The sequence below is a fragment of the Sceloporus occidentalis genome, unplaced genomic scaffold (genome assembly GCF_023333645.1).
Source record: "Sceloporus occidentalis isolate IW3139 unplaced genomic scaffold, rSceOcc1.0.p SCAF_8, whole genome shotgun sequence".
Taxonomy (NCBI): Eukaryota; Metazoa; Chordata; class Lepidosauria; order Squamata; family Phrynosomatidae; genus Sceloporus; species Sceloporus occidentalis.
In genome coordinates this window covers 19,140,582-19,162,638 of record NW_028316988.1, presented here as the reverse complement: position 1 = coordinate 19,162,638, position 22,057 = coordinate 19,140,582, and the positions used below count along the sequence as shown (strand labels likewise).

At 42.8% G+C, this 22,057-nt stretch overlaps 1 protein-coding gene across 4 annotated transcripts in view; it reads right to left on the bottom strand.

Moving 5' to 3' along the window:
- Positions 1 to 813: 813 nt before the first annotated feature.
- Positions 814 to 22,057, bottom strand: part of LOC149308108 (noelin) — a 57,175-nt gene continuing 35,931 nt past the window's right edge. For 3 of the 4 annotated variants that reach the window (XM_089535097.1, XM_089535099.1, XM_089535100.1), the window contains exons 2-6: positions 20,699 to 20,848; positions 14,192 to 14,347; positions 11,164 to 11,383; positions 4,958 to 5,064; positions 814 to 2,435 (exon numbers count right to left, since the gene is read on the bottom strand). In XM_089535097.1, coding sequence (XP_089391223.1) covers positions 1,761 to 2,435; positions 4,958 to 5,064; positions 11,164 to 11,383; positions 14,192 to 14,347; positions 20,699 to 20,848 — 1,308 coding nt within the window. In that variant the 3' untranslated portion in view covers positions 814 to 1,760. The remainder of the gene's footprint in view (positions 2,436 to 4,957; positions 5,065 to 11,163; positions 11,384 to 14,191; positions 14,348 to 20,698; positions 20,849 to 22,057) is intronic. The other variant, XM_089535098.1, reaches the window with a different exon arrangement.

Below are 22,057 nucleotides of genomic sequence, written 5' to 3'. Positions count from 1 at the left end.
ATCCTAAGAGTTGAGAAGGGCCACACCACATCTTCCTGGGCTTCAAATAGCCTTTCGTTCTGTTATCTCAGACCCTACACTGGAGATAAGACTAGAAGAAGTTTGCAATTGTAGACCAAATTTGGCTCAAGGTCCAGGGGTCCCCCATCCCTGCATTACTCCCTACTAGTGCAAACGGATTGGAAAACACAACTATAACACTCCTGAAGGGTGTCCATCCAACCTCTGTTTAAAGACCTCCAAAAATGGAGTCCATACTTATCTGGGGAAGTCTACTCTACTGTCAATTAGTTCCTATAGTAATACATAGGTGGAATCTTTTTCTTGTAATTCAGATCCCTTGGTTCACATTTTAGTCTCTGGAGGAGAGGAAAAACAAGCATGCACATCTTCTGTCAGGAAGTTCTTCCTAATGTTTGGGCGGAAGCTCTTTTCCTGGAGCTTGAATCCATTGAATCCAGGGCAGCAGAAAACAAGGTTGCTCTATTCTCAATATGTCATCCTTTCAGATATTTTAAGATGGCTTTCATGTCACCGCTTAGACTTCTCTTCTCCAAACTAAACATATCCATCTCCCTAAGTCATGCCACACAAAGCTTGGTTTCCACACCTTTGATCATTTTGGCTGTCCTTCTTGGGACACATTCCAGCCTTGAAACCTTGTGGGTCACCTTAGACAAGTTACACTTTCTCAGCCTTGGAGGAAGGCACTCCTCGGAAGAAATCTTGTCAAGAAAAACCCTAAATCTGAGTCCGCTTGAAAGGTACATAACATGTAGAAGGTGAACGCTACATCAGTGTTTAAAGATATGAAACCTTCATTTATTAACCCAAATGACATCATTTCCATTTACAACATTCATTGCATAAACTTGGACATACAAAGTTTTTTTGTTTTTTCCACCTCTGATTAATAACAGACATACAATGTACAAGATATTGGCTGGATACATGTTTAAACAAATATTTGGGTACAACGACTTGTCCATAATACATACCTTTTTTTTCATTTATTTTTTCATTTTTGTATTTTATAGCTACTAAAGACACAGATCCATTAGCTACTTTAGGTCTCGGAACAATTAATCTAAAGGTGACATAAAACACAGAGAAAAGAGACGGGGAAGGGACTAGTAGCTAGCTGCAATGGAATACAATCTTCATCCATAACCCCTTCTTTTATTTTGGAAAACCAGACATGGCCCGTCAACTTCGTATTCCCAATACAGCCCACACATCCATCATTGCTGGCTGTGATGTAGGAAATGTCCATGCAACACACCAAAAAAGAGTGGCTGGGGTGGGTGAGAGAGAATTGTGTGTCCCTACCCATCCCAATGATAAATTCTCCAACAGTCATTGCCTTAACGTTGTACTTTATAACTACAGCTTTGCTATTGGAACATAAGGGGAGGAAAAACAAAATACCCCGCTCCCAACCCCTGAAAAAAAAACCCACAACAACAACCGAAAAGTGGTCTGTCAAGTGCAGTTCCAGCTGCAAATGAGTGCTCTGTTTTATTGGATTATTTCCCCCCCTGTTTTCAGTAATGCAAGTTGGAAATTTTGCTGGAGAGATGAGCGCCCACCTCGCTGGTTTGTCAGTCCTGATTCTCACTCGGTTATTTTGGCAGCTGCTCTGTTTCTGTATTTTCAAATCTATTTCCGCGTGACGTATCTGGGAATCCTTTCCGTTGTCTGCTGGGTTTCTCGCTTCGTCAAACAACATTCAGTTCTGTCGCCAGACCCCCCAAAACAGACTACAACTCGTCAGATCTGACAACATGGAAGAGGGTGACGTTGTAAAGTATTTGATGACCATTGTTCCACGCGTAGAGGGCTCTGTCTTTCGGGTTGTAGTCCAACATAGAAATGTGGGAGTATTTGTTTAAGAAGGGAATATCTATATATTCATAAGTGGAGGTGTTGGTCTGAAAAGCATAGGTCACCTTAGTCCCTCCAGAATAACCATTGGTGACGTATAAAGTGCCACAGATGATGAAGCCTTCCCCGGCGCTGCGTTTTGGGTAACTGGTGTTCCAAGTCTGGATGCTCTGCAAGGTATTGGGGTCCAACTTGCTGATAACAATGTTCCCCGCATTTTGGTTGGTGGCATAGACAGCCCACAAGCCATTCTCATCCACCATGAGGTCAATGTCCGAATGGCCACCCCAGGCGTAATGATAGACGTTGTTGTAGCCAGCATAATCCAAGCTGCGGGTTTTGAGGATGGTCTCAGTTTTCAAGTCAAACTTGATGATTATGTGGCTTTGGTATTTGTTGAAATAAATCGAGCCATTGTAGACCACTTGACCGGTTCCGGACCATGGGTGGGGGAGGCGGTGGGAGGTGAAGTTGTCCGTGTTCATAAAATCGGACATGGATTTGTACTCCCGGACAAAGCGGTTGTTGTGATAGCTGTCCATATACCAGACCTATAGGGAAGAAACAAAAGATATGCAAAAATCAGAAAACAAGCCATTCCCTGTGGTTTGTTCAGCAAATTGTGGTTTGTCAACATGGCAAAGCAAGGTTGAGCTTTGCAGCCTCTCATTAACAGCACCACTTTGCTTTCCCTAAACCACTTCAAATGAAGTGGGTTTCTACAGAATCAGTTCACACACCCAGCAGTCGGTTATCTATTCTAGAGTATGGTAATCCAAAGCAAAGCAATCTAGTGATGGTTCTAAAAGAGGATTAGACAAATTCACAGAGTCTGTTATTTATTTACAGATGACCTCCGGCTCTATTCAAGATCGTCCTTCTGGTCATCTGAAGAATGCATATAGACTCTGTTTAAATCAGGGTGGGCAACCTGTGGCCCTCCAGAGGTTGTTGGGCTGCAGTTCCCAGCATCCTTTATCTTTGGCTTTGCTGGTTCAGGCTAATGGGAGTTGCAGTCCAACAACATCTGGAGGGCCAGACGTTCCCATCTCTGGTTTCAAATGTGAGAGGAAAGAACACATAATGGTCAAAGTCATTCTTCTGTATTTGTACCGCTAGGTATGTCCCAGGCTGGGGCTTTGGTACCCTTAATATCTCCCTGCTCTCTCTTTGTCCTGCCACCAACAGAACTATGGAAAATAGATATAAATACAATATAAATTAAAAATGATAAGCTCCCCTCTTTCTTACCAAGCTGTTCGGCTGATTTTGGCGGCAAAAGTCTAGGCTGTGTTTCTGCTTGGGACTTAGGCTTTCATAAATGGCTTTATGGGTGCACAAAACTGAACTGAGTAGTTTTGCAATGTCTATATTCACCCAGTGGCTGTCATGATGTTGGAAAGTATGGAAAGCCATTGTGTAATGGTGGAAGAACTGATACATCATGGGTAACTGGGAACATTGGGGTACTACCTGATGTGGGTCCAGTCCTTGGCTGAGAGGTTCCAGAATACAACTGTAGTGTCTGTTGTGCATCAGAAGTGCTCAATGTTCAATGGAAGTGCCCACTGTGCATTGGAACATTCTTATAAGTGCCAAGTTGCACATCTTCTCAGTTCACTGACAAGGTTTCCATACATTTCTGCATTGTAGTTACAGAATGGTGTAGTAGTTTGAGCATTGGAAGACCAGGGTTCGAATCCCAGCTCGGCCATGAAAACCTTTGGTGACTTTGGGCAAATCCCACTCTCCAAGCCTCAGAAAATGGCGATGGCAAATCACCTCAGAAGAAACTTGCCAAAAAAGTCCTGTGATAGGGTCTCCTTGGGGGTCACCATAATTTGGAAATGATTTGAAGGCACACAACAACAACAAAGGGCCCAAACAGACAGGCCAAAAGAAAGCTGCTTTGGTCACTTTGGAGGTATGCTGTTTAAATGACACATGCATCTTAAGAGGCCAGAAGCTGCGCCAAAGCGGCACTCCAGTCCTTAGGACTGGAGCGTGGCTTTGGCACGACTTCTGGCCTCTTAGGATGCATCATTTAAATAGCATACCTCTGATGTGACCCGAAGCAGCTTTATTTTGGCCTGTTTGTTTGGGCTCAAAGTCACAAAATGTAAACTGTGATGTAGGATCTCTTTGAGGCTAATTTTCCTTTTTTCTTTGCCTTTTTTTCTTTTTAAGATACTTGTTTGCAGGAAGCAGACACAGCCGTTGAAAGAGTGTCCCAAATATTACTTTATGTATTACATTCTGCTCTTGCCCAATAAAAGAGTGAACATTGAAAGTTGACAGATCAGACGAGTCCGGTCTCTTGCGTAAACCAAGGCCGTGCGACTCTGTTGTGCAACACTGCTCAGCAAAATGATTTGATCTTTGGATATTACAAGGTACAATAGCAAGGGATGCGTCACTTCACAGATGCCTGCCAGTCTCCTTCCCCTTCTCCTCTGCCTTTTTGGAAAGGGAAAAGAAAACACCTCCCCTTCCTTTCAACAGTCTCCTGCCACCATGATCCTCCCTCCTCCTGCTCTCACTTTCTTGAGATTGGTTGCGGCAGCAACGGAGATGAAAAGAATTTCCCCTTTTGATTATCACTTTGGAATTGCGTTAGAGAAAAGACAAGGAAAGATTGCCTGGGTGGAAGGCAGCAAAATAAGGCAGCTTTGGTACTTTACATAAAGATGACTGCATAATGCCAGAGATCTCGCCTCTCTCTATAAGATAGAACTGTTGGATAAGACCAAAAAGATGGGTTCCTCTTTTTTTGGAGGGGGGCATGTAACAGAATTAAAAGAGCCTCTTCAAAGGAGGCATAGTGTCCGGGAAGCAAGTCTGCATCTCCAAAAGCAATAGTTTTGGGGTGAAATTCTTGAAGGATTTTGAGCAAAGGATTTTGATCAAAACAGAAAACTCTTGTGGAAGTCGCTAGCTACCATTGTCCATGACATTGTAGTTGCCCTAATAAAGGTATTAACCAATTCTGATCGGCTTTTTATTTCTTAGTAGGAAAAAAGGCAGCAACCACAGGAACCCAGCAATAGATACACTCTGGGTTCAGTGATCTTACCTTGTTTTCACCTTCCGGTGCCAATGGGTCCGTCATCCATGAGCCAAATCTTGATCCGGATGTCTTTACTGTGATTGGATCACTTATTGCTGTCAATTTCCCGCAGGCTGCAAAAGAGTGGGATGCAATGAAACCAAGGAAACCAAGTGATGGAGTGTGCCCTTCTTCCCAAACCAGAAATTACTATGATTTTAAAAATTTCTTTCAATCGTGTTTTTTTGTAGAGCATGTCGGAAAGCAGCAGCAACGGCCAGGGCCATTTGTTAGATTATTGGCACCCCTTGTGAATGGGATTGTTCATTTGCACTAATGGGAAATAGCTTTTGCACCCTTGACAATATTCAGATTAGCTACTTCTGTTGTTGTTGTTGAACTTGCTCTGTGTGTGTGTGTGTGTGTGTGTGTGTGACAGAGAGATAGAGATAAAGATATTTCAATCCTTTTTTCTGGGGGTGGGGGACTATGTGAACATTTCATGTATTTGAAGTGCCCTTAATGGAGAAGCCTGCAAAAATTTAAGAAGCATGCCCACAGGGATTAAGGAATTTATAATAAATGAGACATGTTTTAAGGCTGCTTTTCTTTGTTTTCTGCTCAGTTGGCACCAGTGTCACAAAATGCACAGTAAGACAGGTGGATGATGGATGAAGAGCAAAGAATACCCCATGGTCTAGCTTCCAGGCATACCCCTTTCATTTCAATATAAATCTGATATCAAAAGGGATGTCTGAGGCATGTCGCCGCGAGGGCATTCTTAATGTGGGGAAACTAGCCATGCTATTTAAGTTGATCCTGGACCATATTTGGGGATCAGGGAGGCTCAGCATGGGGGAAGGATTAGAGCATGTAGCCAAGGATAGATCGATCAAGATTGCAATCTGTCTAATCCCTTCATTGATAGGAGTGATGATAGCAATCGATCTTGTGTTTACAAATGAACAAAATCCAAGAACACTTCCCTTTGGAAGCAATACTCCTTTGTCCAGAGACATTTGCACTGATTCTCTGGCCATTCACAATGTCCCTTCCCATTCTTCTCTCCTGGAAAATAAACTTTAAGCCCAAATTCAGCCCTGGAACAGGTTTTGGCCTATCAGCATGCTTGCCTAGGCACCACTAATTTGGTCCATAACTTGCCTGTTAGGTCAGACAAACTCTCTGTCCATAACTTGCCTGACTCCTTGGCATTGCTGGCCATGCCACTATCCTTGCTGAGCCACTTCGAACTCATGGTGTCCCCCCATTTGGAGCTCTGCATTTGGAATTGGTACATCACCCTGAGCGTTCCCTGAAGTCACTGTCTGCTACCACCTTTCATTTCCTTAGTTCTTGAATGTATGCATGAGTGTCTTTGTGTGAGTGGTTTCACAATGTCCATGCTCATTTGGGGTCTCCTGTGATGTTACAACATATGGGCATCTATTGCACTATGATGCACCACGGCCCAATGCACAATAGGAGCAAATGCACATTGGGATGCTCTCTGATGTGCATCTGGACACCAGCTAATAAGTGCCAGAGCAGCTCAGGAGTGCCTGATGTGCATTAGAAATGCCCAGTAAGCATCACAAGTGCCTGATGGGCATTGGAGCCCTCTTTTTTTAGTGCCAAGTTGCACAGTTTTACATTCAGCAATAAAGTTTCATTGCTTTTCAGCAACATATTATATATTCATTCATGTAGTTCCAAAAACATGGACTGTGCTGTAGGATCTTGGCCAGTGGCAATGTTGTCATGATCAAGCACCCTGGGATTCACCTCTGGCATGACCTGGAGACCAAGGAGATTATCACATTACTAATAAATCCGATTTACCTCTTCCGAGTTACATTCGAATTTGGGATGCAGCCGGGTATTATCGCATGGATTTTGCCACCGTTGCTGCTTCCTGATTGCATTCAGGCAAAAATCTGGCTAAAATCCACCCTCAGCTGGCCGATTTGCAAAGCCAAGAATCTCTCCAAAGTGAAAAGTGGCTGGTTGAAGGCAGATTTTAGCTGGATTTTTGCCTGGATGCAGTCGGGAGGCAGCAACAGCAGCAAGATCCATGTGATAATATCCGGCTGCATCCCGAATTCGAATGTAACTCGGAAGAGGTAAATCGGGTTTATTAGTAATGCGATAAGCTCCCAAGTCAGCCCTGAAAGTCTTTCAATGGGTTGTATCCATTCAAAGAAAGGCTTAGTTGGCTTTGCATGCTGCATTCCTAAATGCGATAGACCTTGCTATTAGACTGTGTTAGTGTTCTTTGTTATTCCATAGCGACTTTTTATTTTAGCTTGTGCTTTCGTGGATATAAACCCGCTTCTTCCTGAAAGCCCATGCTAAAATGAAAACCAGTTAGTCTTAAAGGTGTTGCTATATTCTTTTATTCCACCTGCCCCTTCCCATTCTCCTTTTTTACACCGCAAGAGACTAACTTGGCTATTTATTTGAAAACATAGCATGCGATGTGGCCAGTGTTTCTTTCTTCCCTCCCTCTGTGGTTCTAATTAAAGCTAATTGATCTGAGCGCTGTCAGATGCTTCGGAGTCTTCTGCCCCCCTTAATGAGAGAACCAGCATCGTAATAATGCCCTTCAAAAAGGGAGCTCTTTTGAAAACAGCTGGATGGCTGGCAGTGCCAAGGAACAAACAAGGATGGTTGACAGCAGCCAGCCTGTTTGTCATGGAGATGAGGAGAAGTTGGCCGGACTCCACCACAGTTCAGGGAAGGTTAGGGGTTTCAGAGATTTGCATGCCAGGGATGGCCAGAGGCTTCCATGTCAGTGGCACAATTAATCCATTCTGGGTCTTAGTCTTGAATTGGGGCTAGGATATAATACTTTGCATAGCTCCTTTATAAACACATTGTGGATTCGCATTACTTTTCCTATTCAAGCCATTGGTCACCCTTGTGGTGCCCTCTGTAGAAAATGCCTTTGCTAGATTTCCATAGTGAATATTCTCCAGACATGCCCTGGACATCCATCCATCTATCTATCTATCTATCTATCTATCTATCTATCTATCTATCTTTGAGCTAGTATGGTGTGGTTTGAGCACTGGACTATCATCTATGATCCATCCATCTGAATACATATTTATCCTAACTCAGTTTTTTTTAGCCAGTTGTTATGGTATAAAGATTAAAGTTAGCACAAGCGGCCCTGAGAGACACAGTTCTGGAGAGAAGATAAATGGATGAATTTGGTATGTGTGTGTGTGTGTAACAGACAGATTTCAATCCCTTCTCCCATGCTTTTTTTTTTCTTTTGATGATTTATATGAAAATTTCATCTCATAGAAGTGTCTTTTATTGGAAAGCCTGCAAAATTTGGTGCTGGTCTCTGGCATTCAATTTGTCACTGTTATTGCTCAGACATGGAAACCCATGTCTGTCTTGGTGGAGGGTGTACCCTCCTTCTTTGGAAGGGTTTAAAGAGATGTTGGATGACCATCTTTTAGGAGTGCTTTTGCTGTAAATTTTTGCATGCCAGGAGGCTGGGCTAAGGTGGTTCTTGTAATCCCTTCCAACCCTAAGAATCTGTGATTGTATGATGTACTCTGACTGGAAGAAGCAATCCAGCAGAACATTACTTGGCACCTGCTCCTTCAAGAATAACTAGAAAAACTGCCAGGGATTGAATTTGGGATTTGTCTCTCATGTAGAATATGTTGATCCACTTCTTCTGAGCTATGAATGTCACTGCCATGTTTGGTTTTCTCCTTTAATTCTGTCGTGTTTGCTCAGTTGAAAGTGTTTCTTTCCATGAAGCTTAGGAACAACATTACTGCTTGCAGCTAAGCCCCATTGGGAACAATTGAGGGAGCTGAGTAAAGAAGACTCAGAAGTGGCATGATGGTCATCTCAAAGTATCTGAAGGACTCCACGTGGAAGATGAAGGTAAGCTTGTTTTTTGCTACTATAGAGCATAGGACTTAAACCAAGGGTTTTAAATTGAAAGGAAGGAGATTTCAACAAAACATTAGAAAGGACTCAGAGACATATCCATGTTAGTCTGGAGTATCCATGTGAAAAGGGATCTTGCAGCACCTTTGAGACTAACCGTGCAAAAGAAGTTGTAGGATGCATTTGAAGAAGTAGACCTAGTCTACAAAAGCTCATGCTACAACTTTGTTCTCACTTAATCTCAAAGGTGTTGCAATATTCCTTTGCATAAGGAAATATTGTTTGATAATGGAATGGACTTCCTTGGAAGTTTGGAAGCAGAGATTGGAAGGTCATCTCTTAGGGATATTTCAGCTGAGGATTTACTGCATCAACAGGGCTTTGGATAGGATGACTCTTGTGGGTCCCTTGTGTTCCCTTCCAACTCTGTGATTCCATCCATCCTTCCATCTACTCATCCATTTCTTTGTTTACATCCCACTTTTTTCCCTAGATCTGGGACTCGATGAAATCAAGGTACCACTTCTGGGCATCATTCAAAACTGTGAGCCATCAAAACCCAATGACCAAAGTGGCCACTTTGGAACATCTGAAGTGAGGTATTGAATACATGGGACAGCCAGCATGGTGTAGTGGTTTGAACATTGGACTACAACTCTGGAGATCAGGGTTCAATTCCTATTTGGCTATGGCCACCCACTAGATGAACTTGGGCGTGTCACACATCCCCAGAAAACCCCAAGATCAGTTTCAGCTTAAGGGTCACCATAAATCGTAAATGACTTGAAGGAACACAACAACAAATAGAATACACTGACATAGCAGTAAATGGTAGTGGATACCTGGGACTACCCATAAAAAGAATGTACCTGACTTGTGAATGTAAAATCACTGGTTGGTCCAACCTAGACCAGGCCCATGGAATCAGTGGGATCTATTTATGTGTTGACTCAACATTTCACCATTGATTCAATGGATCTACCCTAGTTGGAACCGATAGGATTTCTATTCAGTGGCCTGGGAATAACATATTACAAATGTTACATATCATCCATTCTTTCTCCAGGACTCAAGCCAATGTGTCGTGCTGCACTTTGAACAGTTGAACCAACTGTGTTACTTTCAGATGGGTCTCACTGGAGTAAAGACCTCCTTGCTCAAACTGTTTGCTTTAGAAACCTGAATCACATAGTACTTGGGCCTGTTTCTTTCCTGTCTTTCAGGCTAAGTAAATAAGAAAAGGGACCTCTGAGGTTGTGCAGAGTGTCTCTCAAGGAGTTCCCATTAGTGTTCCCAAATGTTTGTGTTTGGTGGAACTTCTTCCCTTCCTTCTCCCTCCCACCCTTTGTTGGTTAGCTCACCCATATTTGTGGGAACCCACCCACACCCACACCATGCAAAATACTATATCTTGAATTACTTTGAAGTGCTTCTCCATTTCAAAAGTGCCTTGTGTTCATCTGGCAAAGTGGGATGAGGTAAGGGAGTGTGAACACTCAGGAAACAACCAACCTGCAACCACTAAACTTCATCAAGATGCAGGGACAACGGGGATTTTTGTTTGGACTGGCTATGGTTTCTGGTCTAAGTGTGTATAGTGTTTCTGAAAAAGTGATGGAATATCTCCATCCGTATGGAAATGGCACCTTCTGGTCTGGCAATATTCCCCATAAACCCAGATATGTGGGACTTTGGTCTCGATCCAATTCTTCATCCCAACCAGAGAAGACATTTTGAATCACTGGGACTTACATAAGTGTTAACTTATTGAATTCCTAGATTTAATCTGTCTACTCTAGCTATAACAGGGTGGTCAGTGTGTGGCCCTCCAGATATTACTGAGCTGATGTTCTGATCTCCCCTCACTGTTGGTGCTGCCTTCTAGGAGCTGCTGGGAGTTGCAATCCAACAACAATTTGAGGGCTGCGTGATTCCCACCCCTGGATTTAGGCCTCAGCGAATGCAACTCTTTGTGGGCATTTTCACCTAGTCTTCCATCATATGCTCCAAGGTTGAAGCCCTGAGCTTGGAAAAGTTACCTCTTGGACAATAACTCTCAGAATGCCCATGCTGACTGGAGTGATCCTGAGAGTGGTCATCCATAAAAAGTAATTCTCCAAACCTTTGGTTGAACCCCAGGCATTGAAAGCAAGTGTTGGCTTTTGCCCTTGAGATGGGCTCAAACTGAGCTCTGGCGTTGTGGACTCCTGGACTTCAAGGAGGCACCTCTAGTGTCTTGTCATAGCAATGGAGTGAGAACGCACCACCTCGCCCCAGGGGTTGGTGCTTCTCCTTCCTCAGGTGTGCAAGCCTACCTAATTTTTGCATGCAAGCCCGCAGCCTCTCTTCAAGATTTGACACTCTGTTCTGTAGCTCTTCGTAGTCATAGGCGCCAATCTCCTCCTGGAGTTCGTTTAGAACTGACGTCAGATTCTGGACCTCCTCTTTAAACTGCAAAACCAATTTGGCATCGGCTTTGTACTCCTCCAGTACTGGGATCAAGGGCCTAAGCTCTTCCATTTTCGCTTTTATCGCCTGCAAGGTTAAAATAAGCTTGGTTTCAGTGCTTGGAGTGCAACATCTCTCACACCCCTGCCTGCCTTGCCTGCGTTCCTGGCTGCTATTTGTTTGGGGATGGGCCTTGTCTTCACCCACATCATAATGACCATCATTATTATTAATATTATTACTGCTTGTTGAAGGGGGAGGTTTTGTATTTTTTTTAAAAATGTGCAACGGATATATAAATATATCTATATTTATATCAAATGGTATAATATTAAACAGTCCGAAGAACACCATCTTATTTGGGAAAAAGGCCTTTATTTAGAATTTTTTTTTTCGTTTTTAGAATGCAACATCTTAAGGTTACATGCTTCGGTCACATACACAAATTCTTTGTTTTTTTTTCTTTTCCATAAATTAATCATAATAATAGTAATAATAATAATAATAATAATAATAACCAATGCATTGACAAGGAGTTCAAAAAACTAGTGATGAAATGCGTCTCTACAGTTATCATGCAAAGGAAGAGCTCTCGGTGGGGCGGTGCCGTGAAATGGTGCAAAAATTGAAAACGAGGAAAGAAAAGAAGGAAAAAGGTAAAAAAAGAAACGAGAAAACAAAGGAAAGAAACCAAAGGATGGTGGGGAAAGCTCTCTGCCCTCTGTTTTTGTTTTTCATGGTTACATGTGTGGGGGGGATGAACTGCTTCTTCAGCCAGTGCGACATTGTAAAAATTTCGTTTAAGTTAGCCCTGCAAGCAAGAAAATGAGACACTGTTGGAGAGCTAGCTCACTAACCTGTCTTAAGACAGACAACAGCTATCAATACATTTCTTAATTATTTTTTTTAAAAGAATGGGAAAGATATTAAAAATTATAGTTTAAAACGATAGACCCGGACTCTTCCGGTGGCATCTGCTTTGAAACAAGAGTGCAATCTGAACTCGCCAAGGTGGCGGAGGGCGACTGAGTTGAGACTAGGCTGGCTAAAACTGGGTCGAATGCAAATCCCTCTTAACCAAGATAATTTCAATTCAATCAATTCAATCACTCTTTATTGCTTTTGATCAATGGCCATTGCAAAGCAAGATAATTTGGAAATTACCTAGGACTCCTCTAAAGAAGAGTCAGCCTTTCCTTGGACTGATCGGATGTTTGCATAGCAGGGGGTTGGATTTGATGGCTCTTGAGGTCTCTTCCAACTCTATGATTCCATGATCTTTGCTCGTGTCACCCCTTCTTGACTCTCCCCACCCAGTTTTTCTTTCTCATTGACCTCAGGCAAAACAAAAGTCATGCCAGTAGATTCTTCTACTGTCTGGTCTCTGAGATCAGTCAACAGAAATGGATTATTAGGCAAGCACAGTCATTCATCCAGGAGGCCATTGTGCTTTTGGCCTAACCTGCTCCAACTGCCACATCTTTGAGTTAGGATTGCACTGCTTCTCAGAAGCCAATACAAGCTGCATCACAGTCTATTAATATTATTTCAGAACCCCTGTCCCCAATAGGTGTGACAAAGCTCATCTGTGTACAAGGGCCAGGAAAACCATATTAATGATTTGTTAAGAGAGAGGACACTGGGGAATCTGTGGTCTGTATTCTTATGCTCACAAGTACATCTGTGTATAAATATCCACCGGAATCCAGAAACTCACATGTGAATTTTTGAACAGAAAAAGGTCTCCACTTATATCATTTCAGTGGGGGAAACATCAGATATATTATCTCCTGTTTGGAAAATGCTGTTTTCTGTGCAAAAATAGTATGTCCTTCTTTGCACAGAATATGTCCTGAACTGCTAACAGTCTTCAAATATGGTGCAGTTTGCAAAGAATTTCTTGGCGGAAACAAGGAAAATGACTCATTGCCTCCTTTGAGAATGAAATTAGCAAAGAATTACATCCCTAGCTGGGAGCATGAAAGGGTTTTAATGCATTTTTTTCTTTGGCTCCTTGGAGTCTTCTTATTGAAGCAATCGTCTTTTATTTTTTGCAAACAAGGTTGTTTTTTGGCACAGAAACGCTAATGCTCTTTGGACAAGAGCCAATACTTTTGTGCAGGTTTCCATGTCAAAATGTTGCTGAGAGAGAGCAGTTTTTGTTGAGATTGCAAAAAGCTATAAGTAGTCTTCCCGAAGACCACCCTACAGGATCACCAGACTCCTTGAAATGAAAAGATAATCCCAATTTTTAAAATGGTTCTCAACCATTGGACTTCCCTATGGAGTGGACTTGGACTCCTAGAAGCCTTAGTCAGGGTTGCCAATGGTCCAGGAAACTGGGAGATGATGTTCAGCAACACCTGGAGGACCAAAACTTGAGAACCTTTGTACTATGGAACCACTGAAAGCTACAAAGGGTTGAGGGACATGGGCAGAGCCTTAGGAGACCATGCCCAGCATGCCCAGCATGCTGCTAGTCAATTACAATGTAAAGTATGCTTATAACCATGTAAGTGTTCCTTATTCATATTTATGGTAATGATATTGTTGTCACAACCATAAATGCTCCTGGAACGCACCTTAAAACCCAAAATGATGTCACTTTGGGTGCTACAGCACAACATGAACAGTTCCTTCTGCCTGTTCTTTGTCGCACCATCATTCCCTGGCAGGAGAGAGCTGGTCATGCCATCCTGTTGTGCCCCACTAACGTTCTGGGTATTGTAGTCTGAAAAGTGGAACATCTCAAAGCTTAGGTTTCGGGTTGACCCTCGCTTAAAGAAAGCTATGTTAAGAAAGAACTTGGTTCTTTCTTTTGATGGGCCAGGGACCAAGGTAGAATAGAAGATGAGAAGTCAGTAGAGTTATCAGCCCAGGGAGAAGCATCCTCACCTTGAACTGCCTTGCCAGATGTTGTTTGTGGCTCTCTTCCACCTGCTTGAACTTATTTTCCAGTCCTCTCATCTGGTTTTCCATTTTCTCGACGTACTGTAGATCCCGTTGGGTCCTCCGGTCCAACACCTCTATGGACTGGGACATGTTTTGTACCTGTTCAGAGAGTGAAGGGGGTTAGGGTAGGGATTGGGGAGACACAGAAAGAGAGGAAGGGAAAAAAGGACATAATATTAATAAAAAGAACCAAATGGGTGTAAAAACAGCATCAACAAAACAATTAGAAACATACATAATTCAACATAGGGGTAGCTGTGTCTTGTGATCTAATACATCATTAGGAATTCCAAAAGGGTGGAGAAATGGCTTTGGAGGCCACTTCTTTCATCATGGTTTTGGAAACAGTTAATCCCTAAGCAGCCTTAATGCCAATGAAAGTGGCGAGAGGCTGAGATCCTACATGAAGGTTGTGCAATGTAAATGTACTCATATGGAGTTATGCATCAGTTGTGCTGTGCATCCCTTGTGTTGAATGGCAAAGTTCCCCAACTGAACCAAAGCACTGCAGTGTGGAGCCAAACATGCAAGACAGTGCACAGTCCACCTCCACATGCAATGTGCAATGTTCTTCTAGGGGGGACATGCATTTGAATTCAATTTGCAAAGGTGCATAATGGACATTCATGCACAAGGGCAGTGCATGAGCAGCTCTACTTCTGCAACCTTGAACCGAACGCAGCTATACAAGATATGAACAGGATTCTTTTAAATTGTGAGATGCTTTGAGTCCCAGTTTTTTTGTGGGGGGAGCAGGGCAGATTGTTTAAAACATGTTGGCTAGAATGCATGATCGCAGTTACAAAAGTGTAACCTAGAATTATGCATTTATAAGTGCTTCATATTCAAGATCTCTGCATACTACATTGTGTAGAGAATATATAGGAATGTAACCCTTGCACCAATCCTGCCTTACTGAGCAATGAGGAGTGTGTTTTCTTGTCAACCGGGATTGAGCAAACTGATGTTTTCGGTCTACTCTCGAAAGCAATCCCTGATGTAAGGAAGAGTTGTCATATACAACTATCAGAAGAGCCTCAGCACTCACCCCTCTGAAACCTAAAGGTATAGAAAAGGTCGTTTACCCCCTTTTCTCAATCTGTAAGTGATTTTATTTAGATAACGTCTATTTGTTTCAGTTTAAAAACCTATCCCTATTAGTTTGTGTCTGTTTACCAGTGTAGATATCAGTTACTGTGTAGTTCCTGTGAATAAAAAAAGAAAGACTACTACAATAATGATCCAAATCAAGATCCCGGGAATGGATGTCATCATCATCATCATCATCATCTCATTTGAATCCCTTGAATCAGTCTTCTAATCACATCTGGACTTCCTTCACCAGGATATTCAATTGTTTTGGAATTTACTCCTCTAATTTGCTATTGTATCCCACACTGTGTGCTACATTTCATAGATATAGCTGGGTTAGAATCAGTACGTAGAGAGATCTGGTAGCACCTTTGCGACTACACTCGTCCCCCGGGATACGAACGCGCCGCGTTACGAATTTTTCGGGTTACGAAAAAAAAAACATTAATTAATTATTTCCGGGTTACGAAGGTTTCCCCGGCTTGCGAAAAAAGTTTTGGTGCTTTTCGGCGCTATTTCGCACCAAAACGCGGCTTTTCCCCATTAGCGCCTATGGGGATTCGGCTAACGAAAGACTTCCGGGTTACGAAAATGGCGCCGGAACGAATTAATTTCGTAACCCGGGGGACGCCTGTAACTCAAATGAAGACGTTGGCAGCATGTCTCTAAAAGTGGTCATTTTGGAGGTTATGGTGTAAGGAAGAATTGTGACAGAGATCCTGCTTCTGATCGTCACAAAGGAGATCAATGATGGGAGGAATGGAAAAGTTAGCCTCCTGTGTCCTGATCAGCAGAGGAACAGACCTGCATTGCTTGCAGTGGCTGCTGCCTGGTAAATCAGGATTGGGGGAAGAGGGCCAGCAGATGTTACTTAGCTATGTCACTTAGCTAGTTAGTTACTACCTTAGAAACCATGCAGCTACCGTAGTTACGTAGCTAAGTATCTGATCTAGACCACTGGCTCCTTCTTTTGGGAAAGTGGCTATCCACAACCAGCCAGAGTTTCTTTTGACTAAGAAGGATGTTTCTGCTCTGATATGAATTATCCCCTTGTCATTTGCAGATGACAGTCATTGATTGCCAGGGCACACGGCAGGAATGTCAGTGACAAAAGAGCATCGCCAGGCAAGCGTCACATCACAAACCCGCCTTGATGATTATGGCATTAATCGCTGGAACAGAAAGGCAGGTAGACAGGACCTGTATAAATGAACTGGTGATAAATAAAACACACTCTTAGTTTTCTGAGTAGAGCCTAGCAACCCCGAAATCACCAGATCCTATTTAGTCTTGGAGGTTAAGCAGGGTCAGGCCTGGTTATTACTTAGATGGGAGACCACCAAGGAATATCAGGTGCTGTGGGCTATATTTAAGAGGAAGGTCATAGCAAATCATTTCTGGGTATTCCTTGCCTAAGGGAAATCCTATGAAATTCACAGGGCCACCATAAGTCAACAGACAACTTGTGTGGTGTGTCTATTCCCAGTTGGCACTATTAGGACTATCATCCTCTGATCCAGTTAGGACATGATAGTTTGAATCCTGTTAGTCCCAACTAGAGTTGTCTAAGTCCCACAAAGAGTAGGCTGAGTCTCCTTATCCACAATTCCAAAATGTGAAATGTTCCAAAAAACTCTTCATGAGTGGCTGAGATAGGACCTATTTGCTTTCTGATGATTCAATGTATTCAAACCTTGTTCCATGCACACAATTGTTTAAAATATTCTATAATTCAAACAAAATATGAAACACAAACGAATTTCACGGTTAGACTTGGGCCCCATCTCCAAGATTATGTATCTGCAAATGTTCCAAAATCTGAAAAACCCCAAAAGCCCAAATACTTCTGGTCCTAAGGATTTCGGATGAGGGATTCTCAACCTGTATAGCATCCACAGGTATCTTTATGACAGATGGGAGGGCTGTGAACCTATAGTTTCTATATTACCAACTCTGAGAATCTCAAATGGGTCTCTGTCTCTTCTCTGTTGTGAGGACAAGGCAAAGCTGAAGCTCCAAGGAGATACTCAGATACTTTTTTCAAGCCAGTGAAGCTGAAGGGAAAAAAGATGTTTCCATATTCATCAGTTTCTGTCTGACACGCTTTCCAATTCCAGGGATAATGCCATCTTCACTGTTGCAAGAATCCAATTAATTAACGGATGGAGGAAGAGACACCATTTCGTATGAATTTTTGGATGCTTAGTAGACACTATTAAGCCACGAATCCCTTGATCCCAAGATTATATCACTCCTAATAAGTTTCTACTGATCTCTCTGGACTCTGGACCATTAAAAACAGATCACATGAGCCTTAGCACACCACATCTTCATCCTCATTTTTGGTTACTATTTCATGCAGGCGGCGGTACCATCTGGCTCAGACTTTTTAATGTCAGGGGAGAGTCAGGAGCATGCCCCCCCCATTTTAATTTCCTCTCTGTCCTGTCTTTGAAATGTTGAAGCCTTAAATTAATGAAAAGCAACACATTTCAAGGCATTTGGAGATATTAATAACTTTCCTTTCCAGTTGACGTATTTGGGGCAACCGTCTCGGTTTGATCTTTTTTGGGTTCTAATTAACAAGGATGCGTTCTGCTGCCCTGAACTTTCCAAAACATATCTTCTCCCGGTGCTTTTTGGCACCATCCTATTTTACCGATGAGTTGAAACAAATGAATTGAAACAAATTAATTCAAACTCTCTCTAGTTTCCGATATGTCTTTTCTGCAACTCTGAATGTCAAATGCTCCCTAGATATTTGGCAACATGTGACATTTGGTTACAACATGTACAATGTTATGTTTTTAGTAGCTGACGTCTAATGATGTTTAGTGTTCAGTCATTGATGGTTTGGATCTCCTAATTGATGCCTGCCAAACCAATCCAGAAGTGATTTTTTTTCCCCTCAAAAGAAACTGTCTTTCATATATGAGTGGGTGAGGAAGAAACCATGTTTTAACTCAGTTTCACATGCACAAGTAGGAAAGTAGAAAAATCATAGTTGACTTGGAACATTTGGGATCCTCTCCCCACATGTTGCTCTTCTTTATCAAGCATGTCAGCCTTGCAAATCAATTTACTCAATTTATTGACTAATGAAAACATTGTGGTATAGTGTTGAGCCACAGCTCTGGAGACCAGGGTTGAAACTGCATCTCAGCCATGGAAACCCACTGGGTGAACTTGGGCAAGTCGCACCCACTGACCCTCAGTGGAGGCAAAGGCAAATCCTCTTGGAACACATTTTGCCAGGTAAACCATGTGACATGGCACCTTAGGGTTACCCTAAGCGGGAAACTACTCAAAGGCACCCAGCAGCAACAACAACAGCAGCACATTAGAACTTGGAAGTGAGGAAAGCGAGATATATCTCTTTTCACGTGAGCAGAAGCTTCCATCAACTCATCTAATTAGAATTCATGAGCCCCTCAGAAACAACCAGAACTAAGTATAGGAGGCATCAGGACCAGAAATCGGATTGTTTTTAAAAGATGTATTTGTAATGGGCAGCCAGTGAAGTCCATGTCAAAGGAGGCAGTGAATCCACTCTGGCTTTTACTCTACACTTGAAAGGAAGTATTCAAGGTGCTAAAATGATTGAGATGCCAAGGATCAGGACGTTGAATTTTTTGTAAAGATAAGAATTATTTAAAGATAAGAATGAAGGAATGAATGAAGGTTGTTTACTGTCCTTGAGTCAACCTCAAATCATGGTGACCCTATGGATGAGACATCTCCAAGATGGAATGGTGACTGCAGTCAAGAAGTCAGAAGATTAGGAAAGAACTGGACAAGATCCTGAATTGTAAAGATATAACTCTGAACAATAAAATAAGGATTATCCAAACTGTTGTATTCTCCATCACCATGCAGGGATGCAATAGCTGGAAAGTGAAGAAAGTCCAGAAGAAGAAAATCAACTCCTTTGAGATGTGGTGCTGGAGAAGAGTGCTTAGGATACCATGGACAGCCAAAGAGACAAAGAAATGGGTCCTAAAACAGATCAAGCCTGAACTCTCCTTGGAAGCCAAGATGATCAAACTGAGGCTGTTGTACTTTGGCCACATCATGAGAAGGTATGAATCATTAGAAAAGACAAAGGCAGGTTACATACCGCCATTTGGGACGTCCTCAGGATGCCCCAGTTTAAAAAAGGCGTGTCTCTTCTAGACGCCCCTACTCCTGTTACGGACTCTGTCTGTAACAAATGGCAGCGGCCGTTCCACACGGCCGCCGCCATCTTGACGTAATGGACGCTCTGCGTCCACACGTCGCGCCCCGGAAATGACACCGCGGGGAGCAAGAAGGAGCGCGATTTTCGTGCTCCTTCTTGGCAGTGTCTGGGAACCGCGCCGTTTGGCTGCTGCGGTTCCCGGACGCTGCAACTGGCAGCGGCGCGAGACGGACCCTTCTGATACGGAACCTATGGTCACCACATGTGTGTTACTTGTGGGGGACTTGCAGCCTACTCAGTGTTGCTAAATTACTCTTGCCATTCCTTTCCTTTGGGCAAGCGCACTAAGTTTAATGGGAGCTGTTCTCCAGCTGTGTGACAGAACTGTATTTCAAAACAGGGGCTGTTAATTCTCGAATTCATGGAGGGGGAAAAAAGGTCACAATCTAATTCAACATTCTTTTTATCCGTTGCTTGTTGACTCATTGTACATCTTTTTAATCAATGCATTTAAGTAATTAAAATAAATGTGCATGCCATCAAAACCTCAAAATTAGTGCCTTTTTAATATACTGATGAGAGTGTCAAACAGCATACCATAATCTCGTATTGCCTAATACATTCAAATGGAGATGACCTTAATTTTTTTAGAAAAGGGCAAGTGCTTGATTTCAACTCCACCAACTAATATTTTAGTTGATTTACCTATCACTAAAGGTTGCACCATGAACATGCGCACTCCCAGGAGGAGGGGAAGGGTAGAAACACATCAAATGTTGTGTTAAAATAAATAAAATAAATAACTAAATCTGAACAACCCCATGCTATATGATTTGTGACTGCTCTGGACCAAATCCAGCCCTCCTGGAGGTCCAGTCTATCCTTCTGAGGGTCTCCAAGGGCCACATCCCCTTCCTCATCCTTGGTGGCTTCTCAGATTTTCTACGTCTTTCTTCTTCACTTTGGAAGGGTGAAACGCCACTCTGGGAGGAAGAGATAGACATGGAGATAGCCTGGCCCCACCCAATTTTCCTATGACCCCACCCATTCTTGAAATATGGTCCCCAAAAACTTCTCTGACATTTAATTGGGCCCTCAAGGAAATGGACGTTCCCCACCTTTTCACTGGAGCATCTTCTCCCCCCCCCCCTTCTTCCACAGCAGGTGAAACATCTACTCACCTTTTCTAATAGCTGCCGCAGTTGCTTTGTCCTGGCATCACGTGAACACATTGTCTGTTGAGGCGCCACCACTGTGCATATACACCTCCCCTCGCTGTCCTGGGCAGAACTGTACACCTGCCAGCTTTCCTCTGGGTTGGTTGGCAACACCTGGTTTAACAGATGGAAAATGGAATTGTATAAAAGGCAGCGGCACAGGAGCATGCATGAGGAGCTGAAGATGACGTTCATCCTTTGTCCAAGGGAAATCAGTAACATAGCATGACCCCATATCTGTGGGACCACAGTATCCATGGTTTCACTTACTCATGTCCCCCCACCCAAATATGTTGTCTCTAGCATTTTCTAGGCCCTCTAGTCCAACTCTATGGTATGCTTCTGCGAGACGTGGACCATAGAGTTGTGCTGGAGGACCTAGAAATGCTGAGAGAGATGCTCTCTCTAGGTATTTCTAGGTCCTCCAGAGTGATTGTATGGTATGCTTGGGCCAGAGCTTGACCATAAAGTCTCACTGGAGGACCCAGAAATGCTGAGAGAGGTGTTCTTTCTAGGCATTTCTAGGTCCTCCAGTGCGATTCAATCATACACTTCTGCCAGAGGTCGAATCATGACAGAGGACCAAAAATGCCCAGAGAGGTGTGAATTGTAAATCCCCCACAATAGAAGAGAATGAGGGGGGAAGAAGAAGGGAGATAAAATTGTATCTGAGCTGCAAAAGTTACATTTTGGGGGCAATGATTCCCAGAATCACTCAACAAGCGCATCAACTATGTGTTGACACCCATTGGAATGACATCCATTTCTCAAGCTGTGAACACCATCACCCTCGCCACACTTACTCAGAAGTTGTACTTGAAAACAGGAAATGTACAGAATAAAGATCATCATCATCATCATCATCATCATCTGAAAGTTTATTATAGTCAAAGATCAATAGTTTGCAAACAGCAGAACTACATACAATGCCATAATTCTAGGTAAAAGCACACAGCTCAAACAAGTTCAATATTATACAGGCATGTATGTATACATATGTATGGAAATCTCCAAATATAATATAGTATAGATAGGCAGATTTCCCCTGCATTGGGAGTAAGTTGGATGAGATTATCTTTATGGTTCCCTTCATGAATCTATGGAAGGCTGTCTTCATGAACCCTACACTATGAACCAAATTGCATATTCCCCTCGACATATGGAGCTGAAGAACTGGAAAAGAGCCACCATAAATGGGAAACCACTGGGACAGCCCAAGGCATCAAAACACAGATCTGAGCCAGCGCTCAGATGCCTGGCTGCTTTGGATTCCTTTCACCAGCCCTCCGTGAAATCTGCATTTCTTAGCAGCCCTCTGCTAAT